Source organism: Enhydra lutris, unplaced genomic scaffold, assembly GCF_002288905.1.
Source record: "Enhydra lutris kenyoni isolate GAN:26980312 unplaced genomic scaffold, ASM228890v2 scaffoldscaffold59, whole genome shotgun sequence".
In the NCBI taxonomy this organism is placed as follows: Eukaryota; Metazoa; Chordata; class Mammalia; order Carnivora; family Mustelidae; genus Enhydra; species Enhydra lutris.
In genome coordinates, this window is record NW_019154143.1 from 9,078,860 (window position 1) to 9,092,229 (window position 13,370).

The following is a 13,370-nucleotide window of genomic DNA, read 5'->3' on the forward strand; positions in this document are numbered from 1 at the left end:
AGAAGTCGAAAGAGTCACTTTATCACAACCTTAGGTTCATAATGAAAATGCCACTTCCTTTACTATTTCTTTTATTCACAGATAACTTTTATATCCTTTGTAATCAAAAGCTGCACCATCTGTTCATCCCCTTTGCCATTTCTAACATCAGTTTGGATTACCTTTGGACTTTAATTATTTGTGCTTTGAAGAGTCACTTTGGGTCCTCCTTCATAAAGAAAAATTGCATTATTTCAGAGTCATTGCTTGGGCTTACTATCTTATTAATACACTATTCACTGAGAGTATAACGTGTAGTGCATTAAATGAGATTGATCTCCCAAGGAGTCCTATGAATGATAGTTATAATGCTTTGCAATATATTGCTTTTTAGTTAACAAATAAATCTCCCTTGTGTTATTCTTACATTTTTATCCTTACAACAATCAAGAATAGGTAGAGTATATATAATTATTTCCCCATATTATAGATAAATTTGTCTTCAGCTAAATGATGTAACCCAAATAACAACCAGTAAATAACAAAACCAGACCACATTTTTATATGGTCTAATAGAACTTTTTCCCCTACACCTAACTGAACTCTTGAAATCATATAAAATATAAATTAAATTGACTAAAGCAAAGAATGTTGATAATGCATTATAACTTCTGTATAATAAAATGTAATTGAGTAAATAAACTTCCTAGTATATTACCATGTGACTTTCAGATTTGGAATTCTGTCATTTATTATCCCATAGTTGCTTACAGCTGTAAATGCAGTCTTCGGGTAGTAATTAATACATGTTGTTATGTGTAGGGTGACTTTATAAATTTATTTTTTAGGTTCCTGATCATTATGGAACAATCAGAGCTGTAGCAGAAGGAAAGGCAGATCAATTTTTGGTAGGCACATCACGAAATTTCATTTTGCGGGGAACATTTAATGATGGCTTCCAAATAGAAGTACAGGTAAGATGTATGATTTTAACCATTAACTGAATATTTTTTATGATGCCCTCTGTTTCTTATAACAATGGGTCTATTTCATTTTCAGGGTCATACAGATGAGCTTTGGGGTCTTGCCACACATCCCTTCAAAGATTTGCTCTTGACATGTGCTCAGGACAGACAGGTGTGCATGTGGAACTCAGTGGAACACAGGCTAGAATGGACCAGGCTCGTAGATGTGAGTAAAGCAAAATGTGATCATAATCCCCCACGAAAACTCCCTAAACCGGCAGTTGGGAGCAGCAAAGGAAAAAGGACTCAGCATTGGTTAAAACCAAGTGTGTAGTTTAGTAAAGGGGATGAGGTAAGGGGAGAATGTTTAGTCACGAAGTGTACATGTATCCACTTTGAAGAAGCAAATTAGGGCAAAAGCTCAATTTTTCTGTTTCAGTAGAAAAAAAAAGATTTGACATATTTGTGGAGGATTAATTGTTAAAGAAATGTTTGGGCCTCTGGTGGTGTTGCAGTTGGATTCAGTAAGCGCTGCTCACTAACAGACTCTACTGTCTTCTTTTGGAGTTGATCTCTTACTATATTTTCTCCCTACCCGACCCAGACATCAGCCTTTTCTAGCCCAAAGGTGTATACACGTTCTTTGCAGACTAAAGAACTGTATACATGTTTGTTGTTATTATCCTTATTGTTCCACTGCCTAGCCACAAGCTGGCTGTCCTTTTCCCTTGCCACTTTGCCAACATACCCCCTCCCTGCTCTGAAATTCTTTTTCCTCTCATATCAATGTGATATTTTTCACTGGCTACAAGAAAGTTGATCAGAATTCCATGTTAATATGAAACCAATTATTTTCAAATGTTTTTGCCACTATTCCCATAGATCTAGGGAGACTTTCACATGTACTCCCCAACAGCTGTCTGTCTCTCTTCTAGGAACCAGGACACTGTGCAGATTTTCATCCAAGTGGCACAGTGGTGGCCATAGGAACGCACTCAGGCAGGTAGGGTCTTGAAGGGAAATGTGAGCTGAGTAATCTGAAGTGGTGGGATGTTTAATCTTTATTCAGAATGTTCTCAATCTGATCTAGAGGACTAATCTTTTTAAGTGGCACATGAATATGCTTGTTGCTCTCATCTGTTATGTAGCCTCATTCATTCGTTCAGTGATTATTTCTTGAGCACCTGCCATTTGTTAGACCCTACTGTGGGCATTCAGGCTACATCAGCGTGCAGAACAAAAATCCCTGCCCATGGGAGCCCACATTTTTAGTGTGTGGGTGGAAACAGGATAAAAAATAAATATTATAACTAAGTTAGAAAATGTTTAAAGCCATGAGGGTGGTGGGGGTGGGACACTGAGCCAGAGGGTTTGGGAGGGGGTGCAGTTGCAGAAGATAAGAGTGGTTAGGATAGGCTTCATTCAAAAGGTGATAGTTCAGCCAACTTGATCCTCTGTAGAATTTTCTATGGTGTCAGAAAGGTTCTCTCCTCATTTTCTTTTAGGGAAGGGAACTGAAACTGAAATAACCCAGTCGAGCTTTTATAAATCATTTTTTCTTTAGCTTTTGTCATCCTTTTTTTTTAATGTTACACAGATAGGTTATAAAGGTATATTTTCTGAAATTGTTACTAATTACTTGTCTTTACAGACCTTATACAGTACCTTTCTAAGGTTATTAAGTAACACATATTTATTATCTGTGTATTTTTAATAGAGTTCTTTTTATTGCCTCTGCTAGGAAGTAGCCTTCATCCATAAATAATTTATTAAAGAGGCAGAAGGAAAATATGAAGTAAATTTCCAAAAGTTAAACCTGTAGAAAATGTGGAATGCTGATTTCTGATGAGGTGAAACTATTGTGAACACAATATAAACACTTTTGTTTATATGACAGATATTTCAACTCAGTTCATTTAAATCTTAATTTAGTCATTTGGAGTTTTTTAATAGCAAGTATTTCCTTTTGGTTGTTGGATACAAATGAACACCTCTAGAAAATCGAAACACTCAAATTCCTTCTATACAGCACTACAAAATCTAGAATCATGAAGGGATGCCAGGGGGCTCAGTCATTTAAGCATCTACTCTTGACCTCAGCTCAGGTCTTGATCTCAGGGTTGAGTTCCAGCCCTGTGTTGGACTCCACACTGGGTATGGAGCCTACTTTTTAAAAAAAAATGATGAAAAAACAGGTCTCTAGTGATAAACTTTGAAACATGGATGCTATTTGATTGAGTCTGAAAGAACTGAATTTTAGAATTAGACTGCTAGGGAGGGAGAGTAATTGGTGAAAACTTGGAAATATTGACAGTGTTACTATCTCAGATTTCTCCAAAATGCATGTTGTTACTAGATTATTACTTCAACTTAGGTGTATGTCAGGTCACTTTGTAGGATTTGAAGGGAATTATTTTCTATTTTACAAAAAAGTGTTAAGCACATTAAAAGCAACCTGAACTAAAGTATTAAACTTGTTTCCAGAAAGCCACAAATGAGTTCACTTCAGTTTGTTTTTGGGTAGATGAACAAATACCACAAATGCTGAGGTCAAGACTAATTATTTTTATTTATCTCTTTATTTATATATATATATTTATAAATATGTATTTATTATATATTTTTATTTATATAGCTTATTAGTTATTTTTATGTATTTCTTTAAACTTTCACAAGAGTGCAACAAAATATTCATTGATCTCTCCATTGCACAGACAGAAAACCAAAACCCATAGAGCTTACCACTTGTGATTGAGCTAGGATTTGAACTCAGGTTCTATATGGTTCCAAAGCTGATCAGTCACTTTCCACTACTCCATTAATAGTCTTTGACATGTGCTTATGGGTGTTGGTAGCATTACTTAGAAATATTGAAGGTTAAATCACTGCTGACATACTTTAGAAACATTTACTGTATATACAAAGGAATGAAACACTGAATAGAGTGCAAGGGCTAGAGGGATTTGGATCATTAAGAGACACTGCTTCATTCAGTAAAGCTGGGGTGTGTGTGTGTGTGTGTGTGTGTGTGTGTGTTTGCATGTGTGCATGTAGCTGCAAAGTCATAATGAACAAGCTTAGAATGAAAAGTCACTCACTCAGTTAACCTGACTTAAAGCCAGTCGTTTCCTCTTGGAGTTGTGAGTAGGAAACACCTTATAAGTGAGAGTGATATGATACCTAAATAAAAGGTGATGGATGTTATTTGGAACCTGGGGGAGATGTAGTTATCCGTGTTCATTCTGTCCATTACTCCTATCTTTGGTTTCGCATCTGGTTAGATTCTGTTGATTCTTGGAGAACTTTCTCATTTATTTTTATTTTTTACATGGGTTTGTGAATATCTGGCTTATAGTGTCTGAAACTGAAAATTCCTCAGTGTAGCCATTCAGATATATTATCACTGACCCCTCATTGTAAAAAAAAGTCACACTTAGGACAAGGAAATTTTTTTTTTAAATACAGTGCAACACATGTCCAAATTGTGCATGATCTAGAAAAGGTGACTAGCAAAATGTTTAAAGATCTTTTCATGTCCAAATCTAGAAATGTATTTCTTGGAATCAAGAAGTAAGCACAAGTATAAATTATCACAGTGATAAATAAAATTGTCATTTAAAATAATGTATTACTATTATAATTTCTAAGGGAAAAAAACATATAGCCCTAAGTGGACGTAGTTCTTTCTTAACATGCTAATCCTCTCGTAATAAAAGATTCTTTTTAACAGCTTTATTGAGATATATGCCGGAAGTTATTAATTTGAAGTATACAATTAAGTAGTTTTTAGTAAGTTCATAAGCTTTATCACTAGCTAATTTCAGAATATTTTCATTAACACACACAAGAAAACCCTATACGCATTGGTAGTCACTCTTCATTACCCTTACCCATTTCCCCAAACCCTGGGCAACTGGTCTTTCTGTTGCTGTAGATTTGCCTATTCTAGAAATTTCATATAAATAGACTCATAATAAGTGATCTTCTGTGACTAGCTTCTTTGACCTAACTTTCATATACAAGTTTTTGCGTGGACATGTTTTCAACTCTTCCTGAGCATATACCAAGGAGTAGACTTGCTGATCTCTTGATATTCAAATTGTTTTCCACAATAGCTACATTTTACAACTCCACCAGCAAAGTATAAAGGATCCAATTCCCCCACATGTTCACTAGCACTTGTCATTGTCTGTATTTTGAGTATAGCCATCCTAGTGGGTGTGAAATGCTTTTTCATTGTGGTTTTGACTTGCATTTTTTTGATGGTGAATGATGTTATCTTTTTTTTTTTAAGATTTTATTTATTTATTTATTTGACAGAGAGAGAGAGAGAGATCACAAGTAGACGGAGAGGCAGGCAGAGAGAGAGAGAGAGAGAGAGAGAGGGAAGCAGGCTCCCTGCTGAGCAGAGAGCCCGATGCGGGACTCGATCCCAGGACCCTGAGATCATGACCTGAGCCAAAGGCAGCGGCTTAACCCACTGAGCCACCCAGGCGCCCCAATGATGTTATCTTTTAATGTACTTATTGGCCACTTGGATAGCCTTTTTAGGAAATACCTGTTCAATCCTGTGCCCATCTTTGAACTGGTTTTGTCTTTTTATTGTTGAGTTGTAAGGATTCTTCATGGATTCTGGATGTAGTACCTTATCAGATATGATTTGCACAGTATCACAACCTTGATTATTGTAGCTTTGTGGTAAATTTTGAAATTGGGAAATGTGAGTCCTCCAATCTCCAGCTTTGCTCTTTTTGAGGTTGTTTTGAATATCCAGGATCCTTTGAATTTCCACATGAATTTTAAGATTAATTTTGGCAGTTTCTACGAAGAAGCCAGCTGGCATTTTGATAGGGATTTTTTTTTTTTTAAAGATTTTATTTATTTATTTGACAGACAGAGATCACAAGTAGGCAGAGAGGCAAGCAGAGAGAGAGAGAGGAGGAAGCAGGCTCTCTGCCGAGCAGAGAGCCCCATGCGGGGCTCGATCCCAGGACCCTGAGACCATGACCTGAGCCGAAAGCAGAGGCTTTAACCCACTGAGCCACCCAGGAGTCCCCCTTTTTTTTTTTAGTTAAATCTCTTTGGGGAATGTCAGTATCTTAACAGTATTAAGTCTTTCAATATGAACAGGAAATCTTTTTTCCATTTATTTACATCTTCAATTTCTTTCAAAAATGTTCCTAGTTTTTACTTTTTTTTTTTTTTTAAAGATTTTATTTATTTATTTGACAGACAGAGATCACAAGTAGGCAGAGAGGCAGGCAGAGAGAGAGGTGGAGGCAGGCTCCCTGCGGAGCAGAGAGCCTGATGCGGGGCTCGATCCCAGGACCCTGGGATCATGACCTGAGCTGAAGGCAGAGGCTTAACCCACTGAGCCACCCAGGCGCCCCTAGTTTTTACATTTTTATTTAAATTCCAGTTAGTTAGCATACAGTGTAATAATTGTTTCAGGCGTACAATTCAGTGATTCAGCACTTCCGTACAACACTCAGCACTCATTACAAGTGTACTCCTTAATTCATCCCTCATCTACCTCCCCCTTGTAAAGCAGTTTGTTCTCTAGAGTTTATTGGTTTGACCCCTCTCTCTTTTTTCCCTTTGGTCATTTGTTTTGCCTTTTCTTTTTAAAGATTTATTTACTTGAGAGAGAGAGAGCGAGCGTGCACTCATATGCACGAACCAGGGGAGAAGCAACGGAAAGGGAGAATCCCAAGCCACCTCCCCACATGGGACTGATCCCGCAACCCCAAAATCATAACCTCAGCAAGATCAAGAGTCAGAATTTTATTTTTTAAAGATTTTACTTATTTATTTATTTGAGAGAGAGACTATGAGATGGGGGAGGGTCAGAGAGAGAAGCAGACTTTCCACTGAGCAGGGAGCCCGACGTGGGACTTGATCATGGGAATGTGGGATCATGACCTGCGATGAAGGCAGTCTCTTAACCTACTGAGCCACTCAGGAGCCCTGCTGTTTTATTTCTTAAATTGACACGTGAGTGGGCGCCTGGGTGGCTCAGTGGGTTAAAGCCTTTACCTTCGGCTCAGGTCATGATCCTGGGATCCTGGGTCCTGGGATCAAGCCCTGCATCAGGCTCTCTGCTCGGCGGGGAGCCTGCCTGCCTCTCTGCCTACTTGTGATCTCTGTCTGTCAAATAAATAAATAAAATCTTTTTTTAAAAAAATTGACATGTGAGTTAAATCATATGCTATTTATCTTACCTGATTGACATATTTCACCTAGCATAATACTCCCTAGCTCCACCCATATTGTTGAAAAACGATATTCCCATCTTTTTTATGGCTAAGTAATATTCCTGTGTGTGTATCATATCTTCTTTACCCATTCATCAATCAGTGGACACTTGGGCTGTTTCCATAATTTGGCTATTGTAGATAATGCTGCTGTAAACATTGGAGTGCATGTGTCCTTTTGAATTAGTATTTTTGTATTCTTTGGGTAAATACCTAGTAGTGCAATTGCTGGATCATAGGGTAGTTCTTACTAAATTTTTGAGGAATCTCCATACTGTTTTCCAGAGTGTCTGCCCCAGTTTGCAGTCCCAGTAACAGTTTAAAGAATTTCCCTTTCTCCATACTTTACCAACACCTGTTCTTACGTTGTTGATTTTAGCCATTCTGACAGGTGTAAAGGGATAATTCATTATGGTTTTGCTTTGTATTTCCCCAATGATCTGTGATGTTGAGCATCTTTTCATGCATCTGTTGACCATATATAATGTCAGTCTTTGGAAAAATTTATGCCCATTTTTTAAGTGGATTATTCACTTTTTTTTATCAGATACATCATTTGCAGGTATCTTCTCCATTTCAAAGGCTGTCTTTTAGTTTTGTTGATTGTTTCCTTTGCTGTGCAAAAGCTTTTTATTTTTATGAAGTCCCACTAGTTTATTTTTGCTTTTGTTTCTCTTGGCCTCAGAAGACACATCTAGAAAGAAATTGCTATGGCTTATGTCAGAGGTTACTGCCTGTGTTCCCGAGGATTTTTATGATTTCAGGTCTCATATTTCGGTCTTCAACCCACTTTGAATTAATTTTTGTGTTTGGAGTAAGAAAGTGGTCTAGTTTCTTTCTTCTGCATGCAGCTGTCCAGGTTTCTCACCATTTGTTGAAGAGACTTAACCATTGGATAGCCTTTCCTGCTTTGTCAAGGATAAATTGACCATTGTGTTGTAGGTTCATTTCTGAGTTTTCTGTTCTATCCCATTAATCTGTGTGTCTGATTTTGTGCCAATATCATACCATTTTGATCACTACTACTTTGTAATTTAACTTGAAGTTGGGAATTGTGATGCCTCCAGCTTTCCTTTTCAAACTGTTTTTACTTTTTAGGGTACAAATTTGCATATCTGTTAAATTTGTACCTAAGTATTTATTCTCCTGATACCATTTTAAATGAAATTGAGAAAACAGTTTCATTTTCAGAATATTTATTGTTGGTGTATATAAATATAACTGCTTCTCCTCTGATCTTGTATCCTGCAACTTTGCTAATAAGCTCATTTCTCCTAATAGTTTTTTAGTGGACTCCTTAGGATTTTCTGTAGGCAGGAAGACTATGTAATCTACAAATTGTTTTCTTTCCAATCGGAATGATTTTTTTTTCTTGTCTAATTGTCTTAAGTAGAAGAACGTCAAGTACAGTAGTTAATAGTGGCAAGAGTGGTCATCCTTATCTTGTTCTCTATCTTAGAAGGAAAGCCTTTCACTACTAAGTATAATGTTATTTATAGGTTTTTCATAGATGCTGCTTATTATGTTGAAGAATATTCCTTCTAAGTTTGTTGAGAATTTTTAATCTTGAAAGGGTTTTAGATTTTGTCAAATCCAATCCTTTTTTGGTCTATTGAGATAAAATGTTTTGTCCTTTATTAATACAGAATAGTGTGTTGTTTTTAAGATGTTAACCTTGTGTTCTTGAGGTAAATCCTACTTGGTCATGGTATATATGTTTTATATGTTGCCAAGTTCAGTTTGTTCATATTTTGTTGAAGATTTTTGCACCCTTGGGCCTCCTGGGTGGCTCAGTCCTTCTGCCTCCGGCTCAGGTCAGGATCCTGGGATTAAGCCCACATCGGGCTCCCTGCTCTTTGGGAAGCCTACTTCTCCCTCTCCCACTCCCCCTGCTTGTGTTCCCTTTCTTGCTGTGTCTCTGTCAAATAAATAATAAAAATAAAATCCTTTAAAAAATGATTTTTGCATCTATATTCATAAAGGATATTGGTCTGTAGTTTTTGTGTGATGCCTTTGCCTGGTGTTGGAATCAGGTAATAAGCATATAAATGGATAAAAGTTAGTACGTACTAGTATTGTTAATCATTAGTTACCAAAATCTTAGATCTAACAAACCAGTAACTATAAACCATTTAATAAATTACACTTAGGCACCATACCTCACATGTGATTTTCAAATATAACATTCTCTCATTTTTTAAATTGAAATACAATTAACATACAGTGTTATCAGTTTTATGTGTACAACATAATGATTCAATAATTCTGTATATTACTTGGTGCTCATCAAGAGAACTGTACTCTTCATCTTGTTTATCCTTTTCACCCCACCCCTCTGGAAACCACCAGTCCTCTGTACCTCTGTATTTAAGAGTCTGTTTATTTGTGTGGTTTTTTCTTTTTCTTTGTTTCTTAAATTCTCCATGAGCGAACTCATGGTATTTGTCTTTCTCTGATTGACTTACTTCATTTAGCATTATGTCCTCTAGGTCCATCCATGTTGTTGCAAATAGCAAGATCTCTTTCTTTTTTTATGGCAGATTAATATTCCATTGTATATTTACCACATCATCTCGTTTTTTAAAATTTGGGCTTCTTGATGGGATTTGAAGTTTTTCATAAAGATATGTGTAAACCTGAACTGCTATGAATTTGAAAAGTTTATAATCTCTGAATTGTTAAAAATACATTCTGCTTGATTTTTCCAAGACCCCAATTGATCATCCTTCCCCTTCAAATTTCTTGAAACCAGTTTCCCTAAAGGCACTTAATCTATATAGCACCCCCAGACCTCAGAGGAACCACAGATATATTTACCACCCCATCAGGATACCAGGTCTGTATCATCTCAGAATTCTCCAAGCACCTTACACAGAACTTTACTCTGGTCTTGTTTGGACCCAGTTCTGTTTCCAAGCCAACAGAGTTTTTGCCATTTTATAGGCTGATAAATGGAGGTTAGACACCTGAAATTAGAGAAATCAGTGGGCTGGAAGTTATGATAAGGAGAATAAAAAGCAGGATTAATGTTGGAAATTGTTTCAAAGAAAGAAATTCATCAAATCGAGTCAGTTATATGGAACATACTATATAATATATATATATGGATAGAAAGGGTAGTGGACAGACCGAGAGAGGTGACTTTAAAAAAGATCCCAAAGTTTCTGGTCTGCAGTGATGGTGACAGCTTTGACAAGGAAACAGGCTGGGGAAGTGAGCCTGGTGAGTGAGTAAAGAATTTAGTTGTTGACATGGAATCATAAAATCCTAGACCTGGAGAGAGTTAAGTGATAAGGCTCAACTCCACAATTTTTTTTTTTTTTAAGATTTTTATTTATTTATTTGACAGAGATCACAAGTAGGCTGAGAGGCAGGCAGAGAGAGAGAGTGGGGGGAAGCAGGCTCTCCGCTGAGCAGAGAGCCCGACGTGGGGCTCGATCCCAGGACCCTGGGATCATGACCTGAGCCGAAGGCAGAGGCTTTAACCCACTGAGCCACCCAGGCGCCCCTCAACTCCACAATTTTGATGGTGATTGTCACTTAAGCAAGCCAACAGTGTAGCTAAAGTACTATTGACTATAAAATTCTGAGTCTAAGAAATGCTCCTGCTGTTCAAAAGGGGCAGTAATCAAAGACATATTAGCATTTTCGCTGAGACTTTTCTTTGACATAATTAGAAGAGAAAGCTTCTAATTAGAAAAGAATAGCTTTTTCTCTCTGTAATTTGGTGTTAACTTGGCCCATGGGTACTTCTGAGTTCATTTCCCATTGTGCATGGTGTCTTTGAACTCTGTCAGCATGAATCTCCCTGAGTTCTGTCTTGTTACAAGTCCAGTTCTGAGTCACTCTTCATATGCTGATTGAGTTCCAGCAACTTGTAAAGCACTGAATTAGATGCAGTGGGTAGCACAAAGAAATATGAGACTTGGGCCCAACCCTAAGTAGATTGTAACCTAATTAGATACTACGCAAAGGGTAAAGAACATAGCCTATTATAGTGTAGTAGTACTTGAATAAACAGGCACTAATGCTTAAAGATCAACAGAGAAATTACAGTGAGTGTGAGGTAATTACAGTGAGTGTGAGGTCAGAGAATGCTTCACAGGGGAGGGATTGGTCCTGCCTTGAACTTCTTGGATCTTGAAGAAGCAGTGAAGAGTCAGGAGTTCATATTAAGCAGGAGGAATAGATTGAGCAAATGTGGGAAACTATGAGCTAACTGGATTAGCACATTACTAAATTCTTCTTGATACCTAAACAGTGGAATCCAAACTTGTTAGCCTGGCCTTTAAAAGCTCATTAAAAATCTTTCCCTCACCACTCCAGCTAGAATGGTCAAGTCGCTATCCTTCATATATATGCCAACCCTTTTTGTAGTTTCTTGTCTACTGCTCACTACCTGTTTATTTCTTGCCACATTTGATGTGACGAAATCCTAGACCACTCATCTCCTCTGTGATTACTCCCTGCTCTGAGACTTCATAATCCTTATAACTTGTATAATTCATATTACTTTGAACTGTTTACCACTTTATGAACTCACTCCTTCTCCCCAGTTAGATTATAAATTCTTCTGCCTCCTTGGCTAACTCCTTTTTTCTCTTTGGATCCCTAAATGTTAATGTATCTCAAAGGCCTAGGAAGAGCACTTTCTATGGAATCATACCCTTCCCTTGTGTGATATTATTGAAAAGCACAAGGGCCAGAAGCTCTCTGAACTAATGACATGGTTGATGACTGGTCAGATGTTTTGAAATCAGAGCATTTTGTTGTTTTTATTTGTAAAATAAGAGGGGTTTATTAGGCTTCTCTTTACCCTGTTTTGACTTTACATTTTTCTGATATAAATTATTCCTGTTCTTATAAGTAGAAGATCATAAGGAAGGGGGGAATGGCACAGGGCAAGTGGGGGGAGGTTTACAAACCTGCCACCCAGAGGACACACTTTATATTATGATGAATATTTTTTAACTCATTATAAAAATCTATATATTCACTTAGGGACTTTAAAATATCATACTTTCCATCTCTAAAATCTTGATTCTTTTCTTGTGACCAAAGAAATCAATATAGTATCTTTTTAGAAAGTCAAGAGAAATGATGGTACTAGGCTTTGGTCCTTGATCCACAAGTCAGAGTAATTTAAACATATCACCAAACATTTCCCCTCTGTGTTACTGAGCAATTACATTTAGAAGGATGCATTAGGTCCTTAGGGCCTATAGGCCTTAGGTCCTTTAGGCCTGGTAATGATCCAGATTATCTTAAAGCAGAACCTTGGTTCCAATATATATACTCTGGACTGAAATAAGAACATACTTCAACACCATGATGAAACTTAAATATTTATTTCTCGAAAATTCCCTTTGCTAGAGGATTTGTTGTCTTCCCCAGACATTTGTTAGAAACAGTGGTCCTGAGCCCAAAAGTCTTTTCTGAAGCTAGAACTTAATTCTTGCAATGGAAAGAGTGGGAACTTTAAAATTATTGCTGGAGTCCCTATGGAAGTTAGGTACTTCTTATAACAAAGTTATTGAATTATTACTAAAAATTCTTGATTAAAATAGGATTAACCTCTGATATATAATTAAAGAACTAGAAAAAGTAGGCAGGTTTGTTTTTTGGAGGGTTTTTTTTTTTTTTATAGCTACCATTTCTTATTAGTCAACAATTCAGAGTTTTAGGTTTCTACATGTTACACCAACAGATATTCTAGGGTTTGTTGTGGGTTTTGTTTTGTTTACTACTTTTTAAGGGAATTTCCAAAAAGAGAAAATTATTTGTCATTTTCCCAGGAAGATTAAATTGACTTGGAAACAGTCTTAAAACAGTAGTTTGGGGTCAGGGGGAACAGTAGTTGGGGCTCTCCTGATAAAAAATGGTAATTTTTCAAATGCCTAAGATAATAAAGTTTCCATAAATTCATTAAAAACTTGACATCTGATACCTACAGAGTGGCACTGTATCTCGTTGTTTTAGGTCTGTCTGATCATTTTGGGTTGGGATGTTTTGTACCCTGATTCTGAAAAGGCCGTTCACTTGGCATCAGCTTTGGTGTTTCTGGCCTCAGAGGAGTTCAACAATGTTAGCCATAAAAATTGATTAATAAATTACATTCTCAGAAGAAACGTATAATCTATGGGTACTCTCCAGTTGTAGTAAAGTAACACAC

The 13,370-nt window shown here is 36.9% G+C and overlaps 1 protein-coding gene across 5 annotated transcripts in view; it reads left to right on the forward strand.

The window, feature by feature from the left end:
• Positions 1-13,370, forward strand: part of LOC111158506 (echinoderm microtubule associated protein like 4) — a 196,801-nt gene that overhangs the window by 162,900 nt on the left and 20,531 nt on the right. For all 5 annotated transcript variants that reach the window (XM_022520570.1, XM_022520571.1, XM_022520572.1 and 2 more), the window contains 3 exons: positions 828-953; positions 1,039-1,170; positions 1,880-1,947. In XM_022520570.1, coding sequence (XP_022376278.1) covers positions 828-953; positions 1,039-1,170; positions 1,880-1,947 — 326 coding nt within the window. The remainder of the gene's footprint in view (positions 1-827; positions 954-1,038; positions 1,171-1,879; positions 1,948-13,370) is intronic.